Source organism: Theobroma cacao, chromosome 2 (assembly GCF_053813885.1).
Source record: "Theobroma cacao isolate CCN51 chromosome 2, ASM5381388v1, whole genome shotgun sequence".
Taxonomy (NCBI): domain Eukaryota; kingdom Viridiplantae; phylum Streptophyta; class Magnoliopsida; order Malvales; family Malvaceae; genus Theobroma; species Theobroma cacao.
Genome location: NC_142640.1, coordinates 3,972,049 through 3,997,092, shown reverse-complemented (window position 1 = coordinate 3,997,092; position 25,044 = coordinate 3,972,049). Strand labels below are relative to the sequence as shown.

At 32.9% G+C, this 25,044-nt stretch overlaps 2 protein-coding genes across 3 annotated transcripts; one reads left to right on the top strand and one right to left on the bottom strand.

Moving 5' to 3' along the window:
* Nucleotides 1-11,030: 11,030 nt before the first annotated feature.
* On the bottom strand, nucleotides 11,031-15,098 carry LOC18607711 (uncharacterized). The gene is made up of 11 exons (XM_007042004.3): nucleotides 14,931-15,098; nucleotides 14,567-14,685; nucleotides 14,306-14,411; nucleotides 13,705-13,803; nucleotides 13,525-13,590; nucleotides 13,304-13,420; nucleotides 12,946-13,020; nucleotides 12,486-12,588; nucleotides 11,906-11,953; nucleotides 11,689-11,810; nucleotides 11,031-11,540 (listed from the first exon to the last, which is right to left on the bottom strand). The coding sequence occupies exons 1-11, from the start codon at nucleotides 15,015-15,017 to the stop codon at nucleotides 11,439-11,441; spliced, it is 1,044 nt and encodes a 347-aa protein (XP_007042066.3). The 5' UTR covers nucleotides 15,018-15,098; the 3' UTR covers nucleotides 11,031-11,438.
* An 8,110-nt stretch (nucleotides 15,099-23,208) lies between these two features.
* Nucleotides 23,209-24,610, top strand: BZS1 (B-box zinc finger family protein). 2 transcript variants are annotated; one of them, XM_018116050.2, is made up of 3 exons: nucleotides 23,209-23,852; nucleotides 23,940-24,381; nucleotides 24,483-24,610. In XM_018116050.2, the coding sequence occupies exons 1-3, from the start codon at nucleotides 23,667-23,669 to the stop codon at nucleotides 24,488-24,490; spliced, it is 636 nt and encodes a 211-aa protein (XP_017971539.2). In that variant the 5' UTR covers nucleotides 23,209-23,666; the 3' UTR covers nucleotides 24,491-24,610. The 2 variants fall into 2 exon arrangements, with proteins under 2 accessions (XP_017971539.2, XP_088659737.1); XM_088803611.1 differs by lacking the exon at nucleotides 24,483-24,610 and having other exon boundaries at nucleotides 23,940-24,398.
* The last annotated feature ends 434 nt before the right edge of the window (nucleotides 24,611-25,044 follow it).

Genomic DNA, 25,044 nt, shown 5'->3' with positions numbered 1-25,044 from the left:
GCCGTTTTGCATGTAGAAAAATTTGGTCCCAATGAACTTAATCCATGGAAGGTATATTTTGATGGGGCATCCAATGCTTTGGGGCACGGAATTGGGGCAGTGTTGATTTCTCCAAATGGGAAGTACTATCCAGCCACGGCGAGATTGAATTTCAATTGTACTAACAATATGGCGGAGTATGAGGCGTTGGTACTGGGATTACAAGCAGCAATTGATATGAAGGCTGATGCGATAGATGTTTACGGAGATTCGGCTTTAGTGATATGCCAAATGAAAGGTGAATGGGAAACTAGAGACCCTAAACTAGTTCCATATAAAAAGCTGGTTACAGAATTAAGCAAACAATTCAAAGAAATCAGCTTCAACCATTTGCCTCGAGAAGAGAATCAGATTGCTGATGCTTTGGCCACCCTCGCAGCGATGTTCAAAATAAAAGAGGCGGCCGATGTACGCCCTTTTGATTTAGAAGTTCGTGAAGTCTCCGCACACTGCCTAAATGTTGAAGAAGAGGTTGATGGTAGGCCGTGGTATCATGATATCAGGCAATACATCAAGTACCAGGCATATCCTGAGAATGTCACCGATAATGACAAGCGAACTCTTCGAAGATTAGCAATGGGTTTCTTCCTTAGCGGAGAAGTGCTCTACAAAAGGAGTAGAGACCAAGTACTCTTGAGATGTGTGGATGTTGCGGAAGCCAACAAAATAATGAAAGAAGTCCATGAAGGAACTTGTGGAGCTCATGCTAATGGACATATGTTGGCTAGACAAATTATGAGAGCTGGTTATTATTGGTTGACATTAGAATCAGACTGCATAATCTTTACTCGAAAATGCCACAAGTGTCAAGTATACGCTGATAGGATCCATGCTCCACCAGCCCCATTGCACGTTTTCACGGCACCTTGGTCATTTTCAATGTGGGGAATGGACGTGATTGGACTTATTACGCCAAAAGCCTCTAATGGACATTGATTCATATTAGTGGCCATTGATTATTTCACGAAATGGGTAGAAGCAGCTTCCTATGCCAATGTGACACAAAAGGTGGTGTGCAAGTTCATCCAAAAAGAGATCATATGTCGGTATGGGCTTCCAGAAAGGATCATTACGGATAATGCAAGCAATTTGAATGGTGCGATGATGAAGGATGTTTGCGCTAAATTCAAGATCAAGCATCATAACTCGACAACTTACCGTCCGAAGATGAACGGAGCAGTAGAAGCGGCCAACAAAAACATCAAGAAGATTGTCGAAAAGATGACTGAAGTTTATAAAGACTGGCATGAGAAACTTTCGTTTGCCCTACATGCATATCGAACTTCTGTGCGTACCTCCACTGGGGCAACTCCGTACTCATTAGTATATGGTGCAGAAGCAGTTCTACCTGTTGAAGTAGAAATCCCATCATTGAGGGTGTTGATGGAAACGAAATTGGAAGATGCTGAGTGGGTCCGCTCCCGTTACGAACAGTTGAATCTGATTGAGGAGAAAAGGCTGGCGGCTCTTTGTCATGGTCAGATGTACCAACGAAGGATGATACGAGCATACGAGAAAAAAGTTCATCCCAGGCAGTTTCGAGAAGGAGAGTTGGTTCTCAAGAGAATACTCCCTAATCAAACTGATTTTCGGGGAAAATGGATGCCGAATTGGGAAGGGCCATACGTAGTAAAGAAGGCTTTTTCAGGAGGAGCTTTGATTTTGACTGACATGGATGGGGGAGATCTGCCTAATCCAATAAATGCAGATGCGGTGAAGAAGTACTATGCCTAACAAAAAAAAAAAAAAAAACGGAAGGGGTTCGTGCTGAAAACCCGAAAAGGGCGGCTCGTACCTAAAGGAGGGGGTTCGTGCTGAAAACCCGAAAAGGGCAGCTCGTACCTAAGGGAGGAGGCTCATGCCGAAAACCCGAAAAAGGGCGGTTTGAGGCCGAAAAGCAGGAAGATAGAATGGAATTTGGGGATGTCAACCTAAATACACCATGGATGGAGCTCCACAATTTCACAAAGAATGGGAAGCTAAGGAATCTGTAACCTACAGATTTGATCAAAACATCAATCAAGGACAATTCTTGAAGTCGAATATCATATTGTTTTCTCTTAGTGGTCTGGGTGTTCATTATTAAAAGATCTAATGTCTGCCCTGTAAATTCTGTTTACCTTGAACTATTTGATTCCTCATATATGAAGTTTTTCTTCGTCTCTTTATTTCAACTCTTTCGTTATTTACCATCCCATGATTCACATAATGATTGTCATGAAAATGAATGATGATTGGTAAAAGAAATAAACTAATTAAGCAAGAAATTACACTCATTGTTTAGCAAAAGACTTAAAGATGAAAAAGGAATGGCAGAGCCCTGAACCTAAGGCAAAGTCAAATGTCAAAGGAGAGGTTACTTAAGGGAAAGTCTGGAGTTACCTGAATTCTACAGAAGGAAAGAAAACAGGCAAAGAAGATCGAAAGTTGCAGCGAAAAATCGGATGAAGCAAGAGGATGGTCTTGGAACCTTAATGAATCGTAAACATGAAAAGCATTCGATCATGTCAATCATGCATACATGCATACATGCCTAGCCATGCACTCGACAAGAATCAAAATTAATTCATGACCCAAGCGTCGAAGGTAGAAAGTCACTCGACCTAAAGGGTTGAGATTGTAAAACTCCAATGGAAGGATTTGAGTCTTTTCATTTCATGTTATTTCCATTAAGTTAGCATTAAAGAAATTTTGTTTTTAATCGAACCTGTTGTGAGATAGGTCGAACCTAGATTAAGTCTAGGAATTTCAATTTTGTTTAAATCAAACTTGTTGTGAGATAGGTCGAGCCTAGATTAAGTCTAAGAATTTTAATTTTGTTTAAATCGAACCTGCTGTGAGATAGGTCGAGCCTAGATTAAGTCTAAGAATTTTAATTTTGTTTAAATCGAACCTGTTGTAAGATAGGTCGAGCCTAGATTAAGTCTAGGAATTTTAATTTTGTTTAAATCGAACCTGTTGTGAGATAGGTCGAGCCTAAATTAAGTTTATGAATCTCAACTTTTAAATCGAACCTGTTGTAAGATAGGTCTAGTCTAGATTAAGTCTAGAAATTTTAATCGAACCTGTTGTGAGATAGGTCGAACCTAGATTAAGTCTAGGAATTTCAATTTTGTTTAAATCAAACCTGTTGTGAGATGGGTCGAGCCTAGATTAAGTCTAAGAATTTTAATTTTGTTTAAATCGAACCTGCTGTGAGATAGGTCAAGCCTAGATTAAGTCTAGGAATTTTAATTTTGTTCAAATCGAACCTGTTGTGAGATAGGTCGAGCCAAGATAAAGTCTAAGAATTTTAATTGAATTTGTTCTAACATGGGTCAAGCCCAGATCAAGTCTAGAAATTTCATTTTTGTTTAAAATCGAACTTATTTTGAGATAAGTTGATTCTAAATCGATTTGATTAAACCAACTGGCTTCGAGATAAGCCAAATGTGGTGTCTACGTCTTTGCACTATCCTTGATTCTCAAGAATGTACAAAGAGGGGCAACTGTAGACACCCTAAACCATCCCCTCACCATCCCTTCACCATCCTTTCCCATCAAGTCCCCAACCACCACGCACCAGGGGTTCTGGCCACTAACTCCCTGGTGCCAGAACCCCCCCCTCGCCGGGTTGTCCAAATTTTTGGACAACCCGGCTCTTTAAAAAGACACAGACCAGAGGAGACAAAAAAAAAATCACCAGCAGTTAGCCACAGAAAAAGAACAAAAAAAAACAAAAAAAGCAAGCAAAAAAAAGAGAGAAGAAGAAGAGAGAGAGAGGTGAGAGGTCGGCAAAGGAGAAAGAAAGAAAGAAGAAGCCAACGGGGAGAAGAAGGAGAAGGAGAAAGAAAGGAAGAAAGAAGAAGAAGAAAAAAGAGAAGGGGGACCCGCGGGGAGAAAGGAGAGAAAGAGAAGGAGAAAGAAAGAAAGAAAGAAGAAGCCAACGGGAGAAGAAGGAGAAAGAGAAAGAAAGGAAGGAAGAAGAAAAAGAAAAAAGAGAAGGGGGACCCGCGGGGAGGGAGAAGAAAAGAAAGAGAAAAAGAAAAAAAGAGAAAGAAAGGAAAGAAAGGAAAGAAAGGAAAAAAAGAAAGAAAAGGAAAATAAAAAAGAAGACAATGCAAGTTGACCAAGAAACAAGACAAGAAAAAAGTGTGGGCTCTTAAATTCACCTGGATTTCGTCGGACTCAAAATTAGGTAAGTTTTGTATTTTATATTATTTGAGTTATTATATTATTAGTATTAATTTTATTAACATTCAATATAGTTTTTACAAAAATTATAAATGTATTTATAAAATAATAAATAAGAAAAAATATATTTAAGAAATCAAATAAATAATTAAATAATAATAATAACGATAACAAGAGTAAGTAAATGCGAAAAATAAAATAAAAAAAAAGAAAGAAATAGTTATATTATAAATATATTTAGATAGTTGTAAATATAATATACATACAAAAATACATGATACGAATATAAATATATATATATATATATATATATATATAAAATGAATGAAAAAATAAAATGATTATTGGAAAAATTTTACTTAAGAAAGGCAAAGAGTTGCTTTTTTTAAGTGAATTTTTTTTGGGTGCAAAGTTCGAGACGGATTTTCACCGAAGCGTCGAGATAAGTCCGAACTCTAAACTCCAATACCCGTTAAGTCAAATAGTCATTGTTAAAAAATAATATATGTAGGAAAATTTTGTTACATTCGAATTAATTTAAATAAATATTACTAAATAAAGTTAATCCAATCGTTTAAAAATTAATTAATTATTTATTAGATAAGCTTTGTAATCAAGTAAAAAAATTGATCAACAACAAACATGGATTTAAATAACCAAAAAAAAAATAAAGTATATATATAAAAAAAATAAAAAATAACAAATAACAAATAATCAAAATTTTTAAATAATCAATAAACGCGTGCATGTAGATACCATCATTTTATACTGTCATTGCATGCCACTCTTATTTTGCAAATGGCGCGGGAATCCCGATGATGGGATTTCCCCGAGGAGCTTGTAGAGACGAGTTCTTCCGGGGATATCTCTAGGTGAGGAAGATTTCGAGACTTCACCAAAGCGTTGGGATAGTCTTCGAATAATTTTCTAATAAAAGATTACCGATTCCATCATTTAAAATAAACAAGTCACGACATCATTTTACGTTTGCATCATATGCATACGTAAGACCAAGTGAAAAACTCAGTTTGACAATTCAATAAAAATTTAATTAATAAAAGAGGGATTAAACTAAGAAAAGGCTATATTAAGATAACTTAAGATTAAATGGTACCGTTCGTAGAACGGGCGTCACGGAGGTGCTAACCCTTCTCCGTGCGTAACCGCACTCCCGAACCCATCTTTAAAAAACGTGGACCAGTTCTCGTTCTTTCGACGGACCTAAAATTAATTTAGGACTTCGTCGATTAAGAACCGGGTTAATAGGTGACCAATCACACCTTAGATAAAAAAGATTGGTGGCGACTCCCACACCCACACGATTTTAATTTTCGCCCGCGTCTGGCGGACGGGTTCCCGGACCCGCACGTCACGACAGGGAGTACGGTTACGCCCGGAGAAGGATTAGCACCCCCAGGACGCCCGTTCCATGAACGATACCATTCTTAGATTATCCTAAACAAGTGTAAAACCGATTCAACACAAAGTAAGCATCTAGGACAAGTCACAACATCCACCATTTGCTTCTTCATTATATTTTCATTCATGTTTAGTTTATCATGATACAAAGTCCACACAATAAATCGAACCCTTTCTATACAATCTAAGCTCCAATTCCACATCAGGTCCTCCACTTGCAAGTTTCCAACCTGTTGAATTTGCATTAACTTATAGGCTGAGCTAGCTATGAAACCTACATTACTCTCCCCACACCAAGTTATTTTATCTCTTCAAAGATTTGTTAAAGGTATTGGAATTGCTCTTATTTTCAATAATTTACTTGAAGGAAAAATATGCCAATTAAAGTCAAATTATCATTCCTTGTGACTATTAATAAAATCAACAACCTTTATAAAAAGCAACTCATTATCAACAACACCAAGAGCATACCAAATAAAAGGGTTATCACTCACCCACTAGTCATGTCAAAAGCTAACATTTTTAACTATTTTCTATTCAAATTCAACAATATTATGCACTTCAAATTACCTTTCTGTCGTAACGTGCGGGTCCGGAAACCCGACCGTTAGACGCGAATGTGAAAACTCACTAAAAAATTAAACTAAAATTAAAAGTCGCCACCAATCTTTTTTACTAGGTGCGATTGACCACCTATTGACTCGATTCTAATCGATGAAAACTTAAATTAATTTTAAGCCCACCGAAAAGAGCCTTAAACTGGTCTACAGTTTTCTATATCTAGGCTCGGGAGTACGGTTACGCCCGGAGAAGAATTAGCACCCTCAGGACGCCCGTTCCATGAACGATACCATTCTTAGATTATCCTATTAGGCTTTAATTTTTAAACTAGCTATATTTCCTTAGTTATTATTCACTTATTTTTATCTCCTATTCAACCTAAAATAAAATGCAAATGCGAGGCAAGATGCATGGCATGAAAAAAAATGCCGGACGAATAACTTTTTAACGAGAATATTTTCCCAAATCCGCCCATCATACTGGTGGGACTCGGGGTATTCTCTCACCTAGAGAATTATCCGAGAAACTCGTCTTCGCGAATTCGACGAATAATTCCCATCATTGGAGTCATCGTACGTTTTCCTTTAAAATAATATTTTTGTGCATAATGAATCTAATTCGGGCAAAAACCTTTTACTAAAGATGTTTCTCGAGCCCTCCCATCATTCTGGTGAGACCCGAGGATACATTTTCACCTAAAAAACTTTTCGAAGAATACCTGCCTTCGCAAGATTTTTGGAAGATTCCATCATCGGGGCTTAAATTCAAAAACAAAAATATTTATATGCAATGATATGTATTATGCAATATATATATGCTATGCTAATGCAATTATCTATATTTTTTAGTTATTATTAATTAATTATTATTTTTATTTTATTATATTTTTTATTATCGTATTTTCTATTCTTATTTCTTATTATTACATTTTTTGTTCTAAGTTCTTATGTTTTTCATTTATAATTAGACAAATTGTTTATAATTCTATGTTATTTTAGTGAACAAAAATTTTTTATTTTTTTTATTATACTATTTTTATTTTATATATTTATATATTATTATATTTTTCATAAGCAATCTTTTATTCAAACCTAATGCCTAAGATCTTATTTTTTATATATATTTATTATTTTTAAATTTTTTTTTTATCTTTATCTTCTCATTTTTTATAGTTTATGCCACTTAATATTCAATGCTTAATTTTAAATTAGTTATTTTTTATTATTATTTGTTTTATTTTTAATTTATTTAATGTCATGTATATTGTATTTTCACAAATTAATTATTTATTATATGTTTGAATTATTTTTTTTACCATTTTTTATTATTTTTATCAAGTAATTTTTTTGGTATAGTCAAACTCTTTATTTATCAAGAATTTCAGAATCTTGAAATCGAGGCCCTCCTATCGTACTGGTGGAGTCTTGATTCAGATTCCGAACCTAGAAAATATCGGCCCGGGATTGCGACTCCTCGCGTCCCTGACCGATCATTCCATCATCTTATTGAATAATTCATCACTTTGTCCCATTCTCATTCTTTTTCATTTATAAAACTATCGTTTTAAACACTTTGACAATTACATATTTTATTCTACTATATTTTCTATTTCTATTTTTTTTATTTTTTCATATTCTTTTCCATGTACAATGTCCCTCTAAGCCTATATACCATATTATTATTTTTTACTTAAATGTTCATTTATTTTCCTACTCATTTTTATTTTTGGATCTATTTTTTTAACTAAATAACCCTTTTTTTTTTTTTTACCTAAGTTTGCTATTATCTATTACATAATTAAATGTATAGATTCTTATATTTTTACTTTATCCAATTTCTTGTATATAAAGTTTTAATTTCATTTTTTCTAAAAATAACTAAAATAAGTAAATATATAAAACAAAATTAAAAAAAAAACATTCACAATAGGCATAAAAGATTCAAGCCCAATAATTGTAGAGCCCAGAACATACCAAGGTCGGGCTTGGACTAGCCCAAAACTGAACCCACGGATGCCCACAATAGCTCCAAAAGCCCATTCTTCCTCCAGTCAAAACGCACCGTTTAGTGCCTTGCTTCAGCTACCCTATTGTGCGCCCAAACGACACCGTTTAGAAAGATTGGCTAAGTCTATTGATGAGTCTCAAAATGACGTCATTTTGAGCCTCCCAAACCTTAACTATAAATTCTTCTTTTTTTCTCCTCTCCTCATTTTCTCTCTTTTGCCTCTCTCTTTAGCCACCTAACTCTTTCCCTTCTCTCTAAACAAATCGGATTCTCCCTCTCCCTTCCTACCGTCGGCCACTTAGCCCACGGATCTTCCTCTGCCGGTGCCTAAATCTGCTCTCTCTTTTCCCTTTCTACCGCCAACGTCAAAACCCTCTCTCACCTAAAACTTTCCTTCACCGTCGATCGGGCCCTTCCTCTCTACCAAGCCGCCGACAGCTCTCTCTCTCTTTCCTCTCTACCGCCAGCGCTGATTAAACCAACCAAGAGACCCAAATTTCTCTCCCTAATTTACTCCCTAGCCGGCGGCACCCATTCTCACTACACATATTTGAGTATTGTTTGTTTTGATTTTTTTTTTTTTGTAGATTCCTCAGGCTGCTAGAGAACTTAGGAATTTTTTGTTGTGGTTTCTTGGCTGCTAGGATTTTTTTTTTTGTGAATTTTTTTTTGCAGGTTCCCCTCTTTGATGCTACAGTGCCCCCTCCCCTTTATACTCGATTCTTGGGCACTGGGGGGGGGGGGGGGGGGGGGGGTACGCTCCACTAATTCGCGTCTGGCAGGGTGAGGGAGGTGCCTGGCAGGGTGCGGACTCGTACCCTCTCCCCTTTTCTTTTTTCATCATTCATTTTTTTTAATCTTTTATTCTTATTTTTTTTTTGTTTCTCATTTTGTTACTTTCACGTCTGGCAGGGTGAGGAAGGTGCCTGGCAGGGTGCTGACTTGTACCCTCTCCCCTTTTCTTTTTTCATCATTCATTTTTTTTAATCTTTTATTCTTATTTGTTTTTTTTTTTTGTTTCTCATTTTGTTACAATTTTAGTGTCTACACTCTCCAAGTAGAAAAAGCATCAACATAAATAGGTACAGACTTGAAATCAAAATTATGGAGATACTTACCTTGTAAAATTTTACAAGATAAGTAACTTAAGTTATTTTCTACGCGCCAACTAATTTTTGCAAGCAAAGACAAGTTTGAGTCCCTTACTGAACGCAAACCTAAACCACCATGAGCTTTCGATAAACACATCGTATTCCAATTGATCAGATGATTGCGGGAGCTATCTTATTTACCACCCCATAAAAAATTTTGAGCGATCCTGTCCAACTGCAGACAAGTTTTGTATTTTTATTTTAAGTTAAATAAATTTTTATATTTTTATTTTAAATCAAGCCTTTATACTAATAATTGAATCAGTCAAAATGTCATTTGTCATTTTATATTGTGTGAAGTTGACGTGATATGTTAATATATTATAATTAATGATGGTTTGGCATGTTGATATATCACATGACATATTAATTTGGCATGATAATATGATAATGTGACATTTTTCATCCTCCACATCAATATCAATGTCGTGTAAATATAAAATGACAAATGATATTTTAACTAATAGTAATTAGTAAATCATTAGTCATAAGAATTTATTTGACACAAAATAAAAATATAAGGTTTGATTGAACGCGATAAAAGAATAAGAGTTTATTTAAATTTTGTTAAATAGTTTAAAGACTTTTACGAGCATTATGTCAAATTAAAATGTAAATTACTGACTTTTTTAAAAAAAATTACGTGATATTTTAAAAATTGTTACTATAAAATTTATAATTGAATCTTACATATATTAAATGTTAACTTATTTAAAAATTATTAAGATATATCAAAAATAAAAATAAAATGTTCGAAAGTTAAACTAATCAATTAAATTTTTTAAAGTACAATGTTTAAAAAAACTCCTATATAATTTTTAAATATTTAAATAAATTTTTATTTTTTTATATTTAATCAAGATTTATACTTGCTGAAAGAGATCTTTATGAGTAATGTTTTAGTTATTATCATTAATCAAAATATCAATTATCATTTTATATTTAAGTGTATTAAGGTAAAGAATGAAAATGTCATATGACCATCTCAGCATACCACATCATTATCTATAATGACATATCAATAGGCCATACCAACACCATAATGCATAAAATAACAAGTGACTTAAAAATCTATTTAATTCAAAATAAAAATATAAAGACTCGATTAAATATAATAAAAATATATTATAAATATATGCATAAATGTCGATGATGTAGTTCAAGATTTCAGACTAAACAATTCAGATAGACCAAATAATCCACATGTGAGACACAAAAGTGATATATGATTTGAATTCGTATATTTGATTATATATATCTAAATTTGAATGTAAATTAAATTATATTAAGATTAAGATTTAATTATCCAAATCAAATCCCTAAAGCATTATTTTGTTTTATAAATTCTGTCTATATAAAAGTTATTAGTCTATAAATAAACGCTTCATTTGTAAAGACACTACATTAATAAGATGTTCTTACTCCCTTTAAATATTATATTATTTTTAAATTTAAAATAAATTGATTATTTAATCTTTCAAGACACTCCAAATTAACTTAGTCAATCTTATGCTATCGATTTGAGTCTAAGTTTAGTCTTCAAGGATGGAGCCAATAACAATAAGGCACGTGAACACGATTTTATAATGTGAACGTAAGTTTGTTTGCATAATCAATTATTTAAGTTTAATTTTCAAAGGAAAAAACGAATAATGTAAACAAGTCAATCTCAAATCAAGCTGTGGAGAATTTGTAGAGTAGATTGATTTGCCTATACAATAAAATGAATAAACTAAAGGAGAAGGGCACGCACTGGCAGTCCATGCTAGTACCTAATTACAATGATTTACGTAAGGTCTTGAGGGATTAATAAATATCCATAGACCAAATTTGAAGCAAAACATATATGGGCTTTTGGGAAAGAAACCAATGGAGGAGAAGATGGCCAGGTGCTGTGGAAATACTCCATAATTTCTCTGCTTCTGGTACAGGGTCAGTCTTGCACAATAAAATTGTTCACGAAATGTACATTTTCATGGCTCCAAATCTGGATATAGTCCTTTTCTTCATTAAGGAGAGACCTGTTTTCACATTTTGCATGCTGAAAACACCTCGTGCCTGGAATCGTTTTCACTCCTGTCGAGGCACCTATTCTGCATTGCCCTGAAGTAACTGGACAATCTCCTCTGCTCTCGATTGGATGCCTTTCAAGTATTCAGTAAGAATACGTTGCCGGTAAGAACCTCCCTCCTGATATATATATAGAGAGAGAGAGAGCAAGAGAGAAAACATAGGGAGAAAAACAGGGAGGGGTGAAGATGGAAAAACAGTTGTCAGGAAACTAGAAAAGAGTTGAATCTACAGCCAATAGAAAATCAAAGGCAAGGGTGCCTCTTACTGTTCGGATTAAAGTCCGCTCAATCCGTTTCTTGATTACAGCATTAAAATCTTCGGGTGAAATTTCTCCTTTACCAACTGTTAATCCATCAATTAAAAGCTTGTTCCACTCTTGCTCAGGAGCTGCAGATTAATACCACAAGAATGAATAACAGTTCACTCATAATTATGACAAGATCATGTTTTCAGATGAAAAATGCTGAAGAAGATATGGAAACCTTTGATCACAGTTTCAAGAAACTGCTCAGCCTTCAACACTTCATTCCCTGCACCAGATATATTGATAGGAATTAGCTGTTTAAGGTATCTGACTCCAACACAAAAAGTAAAGCAACTGCAAGACTATGATAATGAAAATAATATGGACATAGTTATCCAAAAGAATAATGAAAGTAATGTGAAAAAGAGAAACATAGTAACACAAATTAAAGAATCATAATCAAGAAAATAAAAGTTGTTGCATAAATCACTACTAAAAATTAAGGAACCAAAGTGGCAGTATTTGACAACTGACATCTGTTATTGACAAATTTAATATACTGCTAAAAATAAAAATGAATACTACCACCAAGACTTTATGAATCTGTACAACACCAAGTTTACTCTTTTTCTTTTTTCTGTTTTCAGACCAAAAGGAAGGAGAACCATACAGCACATGCAGACAAGTCAACGTTCACAACTACTTGAAGAGAAAATGGATATTAAGCAAATTGGTTTTACCTCAACCTATAAATTTTTTGTGTTTTGACCAAAAAAGATGGTGCTTCTAAACCCAATGACAAGATAAGAAAGTATTACCTTTCTTCGCATAACTACGCTTGGAGAGAACTGTAGAAGCATAGAGTTGCAGAACCTTTTGCAACATAGCCTCAAGACCAGGTTTATCACAATCTTCTTGTGCCTGCAAATTACTAATATATAAGTTATTATTTAAATTTTAAATAAAACATTACAAGGACAAAACAATGAGGTCAGGTGAACGTCAGCAGCATTGTGATAGAAGTTTTACTATCATGGTTAACATGTACCATTGAAACTTCTTCGAAGTGCAGTGTCAGTTCAAATATAAATAATTTCAAGCAACTTGACTGAAGTTGGAGGATTAAAAGAGATCAGGTAGATGAGGGTAAAATATCCATTACAATTTCCTTCACCAGGGACATAATCAAGAAGAGTCTCGATGTAATATACTATGCTACAAGCAGAAAAGTTTTATTACCATTAAAATGATTTGATGTAATTAGCAGAATGTACTCACTTGTCGTAATTGTGCACTGACTTCCGCAAGGAAACCTTCATCGAGTTGCCCTTCTTGCTCCATTTGAAATATTTTCTGACAAGAATAACAAGGGTATTCTTACATGAACCAATTAAAAGATAGTATAATCTCCATATTGCATTCCCTAAGAAACATATAATAACAATTTGCATTTAGTAGCAGTAAAATCTAAGCTACTTCTGTTGAAAATATCTCAGCCACAATCCTATTACTATGTTAAGAGGGAAAAAGAAGGAACAGAATTAACTCAGAGAAAATTCTTTAAGCATCTGAAACATAGAAGTTTAAATTGTCCATATAAAATCCAAAAATGGATTAAAGAGAACTTCTTTTATACTTTCTCCATTTGGTTGAGAGCCTCAGGATCTTTAGGGGGCCATGGAATCTCTTCCTCCTCGTCAACTACAGGTTTCAAAATCCCCTTGAGAACATCAGTTGCTGAATCAATCTTTTCCTGTCAAAGGGGAAATGGATCAATTAAAGAAAGAATGACAAAATGAAAGAACAGAGCTTTCCAGTAACCAAATTTCTTTTCCTTTATCTCAGAGAGACAGGTACGTGGGTCTTATGAACAAGGCAATCCACTATGCTCATTACAGCAGAAGCCAATTCCTCATAATCTTTCTGCGAGAAGATAAAACAATAGAAACATAATAATTACAAAACCTAGTGACTACAATGAGGTCAACCTCGTACGTATTATTGAAACATTAGAATTAACCAACTCAAAAACCATGCTTTATCATCATCTGATTTGCAGGTGTCACTTCTTGCAGCAAGTCGTATCCAGAAGTTTTCATTGAAAGCAAGGATATTTTCAACAACCAGTTGCTGAAGCTGTCCACATGAGAAAGACAGCAAAAGCAAGGTTACGTAAAAACAAAAATAATAATAATAAGTGGACTCAATTACAAACAATTTTCTACTCCAAGTAGTGGCATCCAGAATAACTACAACAAAATACAAAGAACCTAACCCAATACATAGTATGGTTAGTTGCTGATTTATGCATGAATAAATAGATGAAAATGCTTCCCAAAACCTATTCGCAATCAAGTGGATACAAAGATCAAATCATTGCAATCATACCACAATGCCATGGTTGACTGTCAGTTGTGTCTCCTACAAAACAGACTACTAGCATGCTATTCCCAGCCTGAATTCCACCCAAACAAAGTAAGCAGAATGAGTGCTGTTATGGTATTATATCATGGTTCCTTAAACATTCAGAGTTCAGACAAAGCAGCAATCTTGCCGCAAGCACCATCACTCTTTAAAAGAGCAAAATTTGAATAATTCATTCTCCAGACACGACTTTATGCTAGAAACAAATGCTTACTTCGTTTGGGGTTGCCTCCCTCAGCATATCGATGAGTCTGTCCACTTCTACAGTCTTTTTGAAAGCTTTTTCAGCATCTTGATTGACTGCACAGATCAATGTTCTCCTGTTTTATTAGGATTCAAAACGCTTACCATCAATATCCAAGAAAAAAATAACATTACCAAACAACTCAAAGATAAATGCAGTCACAAGAAATGTTTTTAGGTGTTAGTATGAAACTGGTGCCCAAATGAATGACAAACACATAGTACAGTTTACCTCCTTCTCCTCCACTCTGTTGAAGTTGTTGAAGTAAGGGGCTTGAACTTCTCCTTGCTGTAAAACCCGGGGTTCCAACCTTTCAGCAATGGACTTTGCATTACAGAGCAACGAAACACCTATTTCATAAATTAAATTAGAAAAAAAATGAGATAATTAACACCAGCAGATATTTTTAAATTGCTCTAAAAAGGAAAATAAAAAAAAAAACAATTCGCAGAAAGATATGTCTCCAGCTCATAAAAATAAAAAGAGAATTTGGGTTTTAACTTCAAACTGAAACAAGCAAAATTCAAGCACCCAAATAAAGAAAACAAAAAAAAATCCAAGAAAATTTAAGAAGAAAGAGAGAACGAAGAAAGACCTGGTGATATTTTGGAAGAGAAGAAGAAGAAGAATAATGAAAGTAAAGAGAAGGGGTTGGGCGTGGCAGAATGAAGATTGCAGCCATTCTCGGGCGTACGGACAATGGCGGGAGAGCGGGCGCTAGTGACCGTTCAAGCTGAGCTGCCTTAAAACCAAATCCGCTTTTCAAGTCATTGAAGCGCAGGGGGTAGGCTGTGACACACACGCGAAGTCGCGTCGCGTACGGTACAGCATGGATACTGTAGCTATGGGCTGATTAATGGACCACATTAGTTCTATTTTGTAGAGAACATTTATGGTTTTCTTTTAGAAAGGTGGGCTCGAGAGTGGAGACAGGACTTTCATGTATTGTACATTAAAGGACCGTAGCCCATTTGAAACGATTGGACTCTGCATTCTTTTTGGAAAATCTCTCAGGACATTCTCTCAAGACAGTATATTAATTTTTTAGATAAGACGATATAAAGTTTTTTTACAGTCAAATTTTTTAAAAAAAACTTTAAACAGTTTTAAAAATTTAAAATAAATTTTTATATTTTTATATTGCTAGCGGTTAATTATAAATGTTTATATTTGGTATAAAATAAAAATATAAAAACTTACTTGAACCTAATAAAAAATAATGATTTATTTAAATTTTCTCGAATAGTTCAAGGATTTTTTTTATTTGGGGAAAAGGGATTCAAATCCTACTATTTAGAGAGATCATACACTAACTCATGAGTCAAATGCTCGGATACAAAATTTAAGAGTTTTTTAAAGTATTATGTCAAGTTTTTTTAAACAAAACACCACTTTTTATCTAATATCGTACTTCTTAATTCGAAATAAAAAATAAATATTAAAATAGCATAACACTTGAAAAAAATCCCTAAACTATTCAAATAAATTTTTTTTTTTCATTAAATTTAATCAAGACCGTATATTTTTATTTTTATCAAATAAACTCTTATAACTAATAATTGATTAATTACCGTTTATCATTTTATATTGATATGGTACTGATATGATATTAATATAATAGGTGAAAATATCGCATATTTGAGTTTCATGCCACATCAGAATGTCATGTCATTATTTATCATAACATGTCACATCAATATCGTGTAACATATTTTGATTAAATTAATTTTTAATTATAAGAGTTAAAAATAAAAAAAATAAAAATTTATTTAATTTAAAATAAAAATATAAAGATTTAATTAAACGTAATAAAAAATAAAATTTTTAAAATTTTTTAAAATGATTTAATATTTTTTTTAGTATCAAGCCTATTAAAATTTAAGTTAAATTGCTTAAAAATTATTATTCAAAATAATTTGTGCTATTTGTTTTTTTAAGGCGCAGAGAAATTAGAAACACTTAATTCGCCAAATAGAATACTTAACTAATTTTTTTTTTATTTTTGCAACAATTATTAGAAGGCAAATTAAATATTGTTACATACCTATTTAGGGATATCGAACTCAATAAAAAAATCTTAAACATTTTTCAATGACTGTGAAAAAGTCGTTTCATGAAATCCATTTTCTCCTTTGACTCTCGATATTTATTTAGCAAAATGCCATTCATAAATCAATAGCTTTGACGCTGAAATTTCTTATATGACGACCAAAAGAGAGAGAATATGATCACTATCAGTCATCTTTATTGTATGTCGCCTTATATTTGGTACTTGATTTCAAATTAAAGGGCCGGAGTGTGTTGGCCCATTGACACGCGGTTCAGACTAGATGAGAGTAATTCCAAGTCATGTGCTAGCAATGGTTGAAAACATCAATATTTGCCTTGTCCAGCAAATGTGACAGCCGCGGTACGCCAGCCGGCCTAGCATAGCGTAGCATAGTTGTAGTTGAAAATTTTTGTGTGAATGTACATGTTTTTAATGGGATCTCAGCAAATATCAAGGTCAATGAATCTAACAACAGACAGCACATGTTTCGCAAAGCTTAAACTCTTTTTCTCTGGCCTTTTTGTTAAGATTATAAGCAATCAAATCATCAACTCTCCGAATCCATTAAATCTCGTGAATATTAATCTTCACGACCTCAATGTTCCAAAAAAACCTGAAAAGTTCTTTTTTTTATTATTATGTATTTCAAAAGGGTCAAAATTTGACACATTTCTTTCATACTTGTCGCTTTTAATATGTCTGACAATACCATTTACTCGTATTTAATCGCAACTGTCAAATTTAATTGTAAATATAATATTAAACAAAATATAAATTTTCGATTACAGTGAATTTGCTTTCAGTTATAAAAATATCAGTATGTAAGTATTTGCTGTCATTGTATTCAGAATTGTCAGATAATATTAGTTTAATATTTTCTACACCAACCCACTCCTTGGACGCCAAGCAAATCATTGTTTCGTTAACATTGGTCTTCTCCTCTAAGCAGTCTTCCAGCATCATTTTGAGAGTTTGAAAAGGAAAAAAAAAAAAGGAATCTCCCACATGTTTTTAGAAGCCGAAATTCAGGCCACCATGATAACGAAACCTTTATGCTCCAAAAAAATATCATCCCCCATGTGACAGAAGTATTGGAACTATACATTCAAATAATTAAAAACTGCAATGTTCTCCTTCTCTGCCCTTTTTTTGTGTGTCAAAGATCATCCATATCCAGCTCTGAAAAAAGTGTTATTTGTCTTCTTGTGTTGTCCAGCCGATTTCCTTGATCAAAAATCCTGCTGTTTCTTTGCTTGCCCATTACATTACAGCCGGGAATTTCGTCAAATAGATGATGTGAACTGTTAACTACCACGTTTGGGTTCCGTATTTTAAGCAAAAGCAATTTCATGTCGTTTACCAATATGCTTAAATCTGCTTGTCTCAGCTTATGTATATACTATAGTTAATGGGTGCTTTGCTTACACCAAGAGAATTAAAAAAAAAAGAATTAAACTATATGGTTTGAGTTAATAATTACGAAAAAATAGCTAACTTTTGCTTTGCCATTTATTTAATTTGATCCAATGATAATAGACGATTTTCCATTTTATGAAAAATTTGTGGTGGTTCAATCTCCAAAATATCATCTATAATTAAAAGATCTTCATCAGTCAAATTTGAAGAATTGAAATCCATTGCACGAAAATGGAGATATCATTAAGCAACGTATTGAAATTTTTTTTAAATATCTTAACCTAAACTCTATTATTTAATAAAGTATTCAAACCTTATAAATATTCGATTAAATTTTTAAATTACTATCTAAATCCATATTTAAATATGCTCAACACTATTTTTTAAATTATTGTATCCTTAAATATCCAATTAAATTAAATTTAAAATTAATTTTTATATTTATTATTAATAAAAATTAAATTAATAAATTAAATATAGTTCATAAAAATAAACTGAATTTTAAAATTATAAACCAAAAATAATATATCTAAAATTAAAATTTAATATAAAAAATCATTATTCTACAACCACTAGTCGAAAAACATACCTAAACTCGTGACAGGTACTAATTTTATCACCCCAATCTTAAAGAAAAATAGGCTGAAAAAAACGTTTTTCACTTGCTAAATAAAAAGTGAGCTACTGGCATCCCAGTGGCAATTGCGGTAAAAATCGTATCCAAGCAGAATTTGATGAGCTCACACTTTGCAGCTTCTTTCTTAGCATTTGACGATTTAGTTGTTAAATCCAATTTATTCCTATTTAAAAAATCATGATATAAAATCAAACTATTGAAATATTTGAAAAAAATAAAGAACAATTATATTTCATAAACATATTTTTAATTCACTTCAGAATTAGCTCATAGCTTTTCAACCTCAACTTTAGACGTCATTAAAAATTTAAGTACATCAGAGCATTCTAGCATGCCAAAGACAAGAAAAATAGTGCTTTTTCCTATCATTGAATTAACAGTAACACTTAATTTGTATACTCAAATAAAGGCAAAAAACCCTAAATGACTGTTCCAGCTTTCAGAGTTCACTCTTATTCAAGAGGCACATTTTATGCATTTTGGATGCCACCTGTTTGAAAATTGCAAGATTTACAAAGTTTGCTCCATAAACCTTGAAGACACAAAAACCATTCTTGAATTGAAATAAAAGGTATAAAAATGAACCAGGACAGCATCTTTATATGAAACTCCAATTACTAGCAAGAGGAACAAGTCAACTTTAAAAAAACTAATCTCTCGTTAATGTAGACTCACATCATAAGGACAGGTGAATCAGGCAACCCTCTACCTCGAATTCATAGCTTGCAGAATGAATTGCATTGACATCTTTGCCCCTTTCCCACACCACCAGTCGATGAATGCTGAGGAAGGAGTGAATCAACAACTGCAAGCAACCACAATACAAGACACCACCCGAGAAACTACCCAACACCCGAAAGGAGGAATAATGCCAGGAAGTGACCAAGCAACTCCAAGTGAATAACCTAACCATGACTATCTAACCAACTACAGATGAACTAATCAACAACCGAACGAGACTGAATCCAAGCGAGTGAATGAACGAGTCAGGGGTTTGTAAGGAGCAAAAGACTATCAAAAACACTACCCGGAATAAGAGTCTCTGAGAAATTAACTAAATTGACTTACTAAAGTATCTCATAATAAAAAACAATCTTAGAGCAATCATAAAAAACATATTAAAAATACATTAAACGGTATGAGGGCAGGAAATAAAAGTAAAAAATATAAATATATAGACTTTCACCTTCTGCATATCTTCTTTGGTAACACGAGACTGGGACAAATTCTCCAATCTCAATGCACTGCTGTTGTTATTGCCTTGACCTGTTTTGACAACAGGCTTCCTGTTTTCAATTTTCGAGCCTATATGAAAATAAAACAACTCAAAATGAATAAAAGATTCGAAAAAAAATTCTATTAACTATCATTGGGAATTTCGTCAAATAGATGATGCCAACTATTAACTGCGACGTTTGGATTCCTTATTTAAGGAAAAGCAATTTCATATGGTTTACCACATGGCAGCAGTTTTTGTATATAATGTAGTTAATGCATGCTAGCTTACACCAAGAGAAATGGATTTTCTTTATTGCTATCATTTCTACTTCTCTTTTACAATCCATATCCCTTCACTATATTATCAATGATAATGCTTGATTTGTCTAATGAAAAAAGGAATTAAATTATATAGTTTGAATAATAATTACAGAAGAATAGCCACCTTTGCTTGCCATATCTTCTATTTGACCTAAAGATAATGGACTGTTTTTTCTTTTTATGAAAAGCTTGTAGTGGTTGACCAATCTCCAAAATATCATCTTTGTCTGATAATCAAAACAACCTTGAAGAATTGAATTTCGAGTTTTCAACTTACCTTTTAAGAATAATTGCACAAAAATAGGGATATCATTGAGTAAGGGATTAGAAATTTTTTAAATATGTTAACCTAAACTCTATTATTTAATAAAGTATTCAAATTCTATAAATATATGATTAAAATTTTAAATTACTATCTGAATCCAAACCCAAATATCCTAGACACTATCTATTAAATTATTGTACCCTAAATTTCCAATTAAACTAACTTTAAAATTAATTAATAAATTAAATATAATTCATAAAAAATAAAATAAAGTTTAAAATTATAAAAAATAATATATCTAAAATTAAAATTTAATATCAAAAATCATTATTTATAATTGAGTTCGAGTAGTAGATACTCTACAACCACTACTCAAAAAACTTATCTAAATTCTTGACGAGTACCTCAATCCTACTTAAACCTAATTATAAAATAACCTAATCTTATAATTAGATCAAGTAATGTAAGATATCTTATTATAAAGTTGTTATCACTGACATCCCTACATGAAATGATTATTATTTTAAACTTAAAAAAATGATTATTATTTTAATATCAATACTTCTATTCTTTTCTTTTTTAAGTACATAGAACTTTTTTGTATAAAGAAACACAAACCTTTTAATTCGGATTATTTCCCATCAAAATAGGAATGTAAAGGGGAAAAAAGAAAAACAAATCCGTACTGGCTAGTTTATGAACTGGAGCACCCTTTGAACAAAGGCATTTTCAATGCCGTGAGGGACTGCGTAAAAGATTTGCTAGGGGAAAATAAGTCCTTTCTCTCGTGACCACACTAATCTTAATTGCTTTTGAATTTGGCTAAGACATTTAATTCATGTAGTCATCATCAAATTCGGGTTGGACTTTGCTTTAATGAGTTTCTTCATAATAAATTAGACTATCTAATTAGACCATAAAGAAAATGTGACACTACTCTTTATTAGATTCACACATTTTATATATAATAATAAACTATGAAATGAATCTCATTCAATATTCATGACAATCATTTGGTTAATCATGTAATTGTATTCAGTGGTGGAGTCAAGATTTCGCAATTGGAGATGAAGACAACATCAACAAAATAGATATATTAGAAGTTTAACATTTAACCAAAACATAAAATCGTTGTCTTGAGGTAAGGGATAGGGAAATAATTCTACTGTAATAGATTTTATTTAATCTCTAAATTTATTAAAATTAGTTGTTGATTAATTATTGTAAAAGTATCTCACAAAAAAAATATTATTGTAGAGATTTTAAAATTTTAAAACTTTTAAAAACTGGAGACCCTACTAGTCCCTCATTCTCTCTGCCAATGTGTGTATTTGCATGTTAACTTGAATGCCAAGCATACCTTTTTTGTGTTTACCAATTCCTAATTATGTGAAACTCAATAGGATAACTCTTGTTTACCAAGTAACAGTTTTGTATTCAATTTGGAATATTGAATTAAATAAAATAAAGAGGGTGTCATATTGCTACTACCAAATTAAGTTGGCACTTTTAATTATAAGTTTAGAGTAACATTTGATCTAACAGTATATTCATGTATTTTTCTATTCCAAAAGCTCCATATGAATCTCTCTTCTTCTTTTTTTTTCCAATTAAGATACTTAAATTTCAAAATATATAATATAATAATGAGAAACGAACTTAATTATTGAAAAACTATTATCTTTGGGATATATGGATCACTGTTGCTTTCGAGGCTTTTGATTAATAGCAGTAATGACAATGAATTTGAACATCGTGTTCCTCAGCGTCTCCATTATTCTTTTGCAGGCCTACACCAACACCAATTACGGTAGGCCCGACCTAGACATGGCAATTCCAACTAAATTTAATCAATTTTCTTTTATTAGTCCTTTTGGTTCGGCTAAGTCTATTTATTACTATCTTCAATCAATTACTCCAAAAAAGTAAAAAAATATTTGGAGAGCTATCTTTATCCTACCATTCAGTCCTGTTTAAAGACAAGCTTCCTACTTGTCTAGGCTGTGATGATGACCATTGAGTTCTTGGCATGAAGTCGACTGTTATATATTAGCTTTTATTGCAAATCATAGTTATTATCGAATATAATATTTTAAAATTTTTTAAAAATTAAAATAAATTTTTATCCATTTATTACATTCAATTACATTTCAATATTTTTATTTTAAATTAAATAAATTTTTATAATTAATAATTAATTAATTGTAATTAATCAAAATAACATGTCACATTAGTATTATATAACGTAAAATGATAAGTGAAGTTTTGACTAATAATAATTAATTAATCGTTAATTATAAAAATCTTTTTATTTAAAATAAAATGTAATAAAAAATAAAAAAATTATTTAAAATTATTTAAATAATTTAATATTAAAAAATTTAAATCATAACCACTTGTCGCTGAATTACAAAACAAAATTACGTTAAAAGTAATCCAAAATAATTTATGAGTAAACTGGACTATATTGATAATTCCTATCTTTTTTCCCGTCCCATACACTTTACTACTATCAAAATTTGTGAAGATTTGGATGATGAAATCTTTAAATCAAAAGTATATTGGAGTTGTAAAAATATTGACAAGGGTTCCCTTACTTTCTTAGGTGGATATTAGGTTGCTACATAATTGTGAAACCTAGTTAAGTAAATTGGGAAAGCAAGAGAGGACAGAGGAGGACATCTAAAATCTTCACCGGTTATATTTCTATATAGGGAAGTATTAACTTCACTGTCAAATCTTCAACCACCTCTTGCTGGTCCCAGAGCATTAAATTCAAAGTCTTTTACACTCTTACACCGGCACCTTTGCCGTAGAATATAAATATAGAAAGGCTTAAAGTAAATATATATTGGTACCTTTCCAATTATAGTAATCCGAAAGTGTCTTGTGTTCAACACAATGATCTTATGGCCAAAGGAAAACATTATTTAAAAAAATGGGGCAGAACCTGAAATCAAAGCAAACACCAGAGTCCCAGATCCTTTAAATTATTACTAAGTATCAACACAGAAAGAAAAGTTAAGCGAGCAGCAACTTCCCTGAATTTGAAGAGAGAGGGACTGGTTGTAAATGCTGGCCATGCCTCAAACCATTCAGACACACTCAGAAATGAGAGTGAAAGCCTCAGCCAAAAGAACAATATAAAAACTCCAGAAAGCCAAGTTGCCGCTTCCTCTATACTCAAGAAAGAGAAAGCCTAGGGATCTGTCCAGAGCTTTCTTCAAAGTCAGATAGGGTTAAAGACCCCTGAACTTAGCTGTTTATCTCATTGCCCATACGCCCATAATACATTTGTCTGTATCCTTTTTCAGTTTCCACTACCGAGAGCCTTTATATCAAGGGGCTTGTACAAATCAGAAACGAAGAAAAGAGTAAAAAAAGGAAAGGGTATAGCTTGCTGCAGCGGAAAAGCAATTAAACGATGAAGATTTGGTGTGATGTGTGCGACAAAGATGAAGCCGTGGTCTTCTGCTCTGCTGATGAAGCTGCTCTTTGTGAAAGCTGTGATCGTCGAGTTCACCATGCAAACAAGCTAGCTAGGAAGCACTCTCGTTTCTCCCTTCTCCATCCGACCTTCAAAGAATCGCCACTATGTGACATCTGTCAGGTCATTAACCCTGTACTATACAAAATAGAAATATTTCCTTTGTTTTTCAGTTTTCCTGTAATTTTTTTTATTGCATCTTGCTTGCAGGTGAGGCGTGCGTTTCTTTTTTGTCAAGAAGATAGAGCAATTCTTTGCAGAGAATGTGACCTTCCAATTCACAGAACCAATGAACATACCCAGAAACATAACAGGTTTCTTCTAACGGGTGTCAAGCTCTCTTCTTCTTCTTCTTCCCCTTGTTTAAACCCAACTTCATCCTCCTCTAATGGCCACAATGCAACAACTATTGACTCTGAGACCAAAAGTTCCCAGTCTTGCAAGAGATTCCGTTCAGTTTCTAATAACGAAATCTTCAGCTCTCCTTCAATCGAGAAACCATTGCCTTCAACAACTGACAAGGTTGAAGATAATTGCACTAGTGACACTGTTTCAATTTCAACAAGCAGTATATCCGAGTACTTGATGGAAACATTACCAGGTTGGCGCGTGGACGATTTTCTTGAGCCTTCATCCGCTGCCAATGGTTTCTGTAAGGTTTACATCTAGATTTAGAGGCAGAGTTATGGGTGGTTCTGACTTATCAACGACCCCTTTTTTATTATGTTTATTTATGGGATTAATTTCTTGCAGACTTTTGAGCAATTTTTACCAGTGAAGGGAGGTGATTGTGTGAATCTTGAGTTGTTCTCCATCTGAAGCAGTTTGGCTACCTCAAGTTTCCCCACCGCAGTCCCCTCAGCTTTGTTTTTTAATTCCGCAAAATGATTTGGTGGATGGATTCAAGGAGCTCAAAGAGGCAAACGTTTTGAATTTCGGCTGTCGATGGAACGGTGAAAGTCTTATAGTTCCTCAAATCAGCTCTTCCTCCTCCCTCAAGAAATCCAGACTATTTCGGTAGAAATCCTAGTTCATGCTGGAGAAAAGAGAATGTCCATATAGGAATGTTTGTTCAATCTGTCTGTCTTTGGATCACGTTGGTTTTAATTTCCTTTAGTTTTTTTTTTTTTTTAATTTTTCAGCGATTTTCTCGTTGTTCTATGGGTGTCGTTTTGTTACTTTTTGTAATTTATCTATATGTTACATGGAAATAGAAAGTTCAATTTTCCTCTATTGACATCTCAATCTCAGAACAGCTATTTTAATGAGAAACGACCAGATCCTGGTCAAGCTGCATGAGAGGTGACAAGTGACA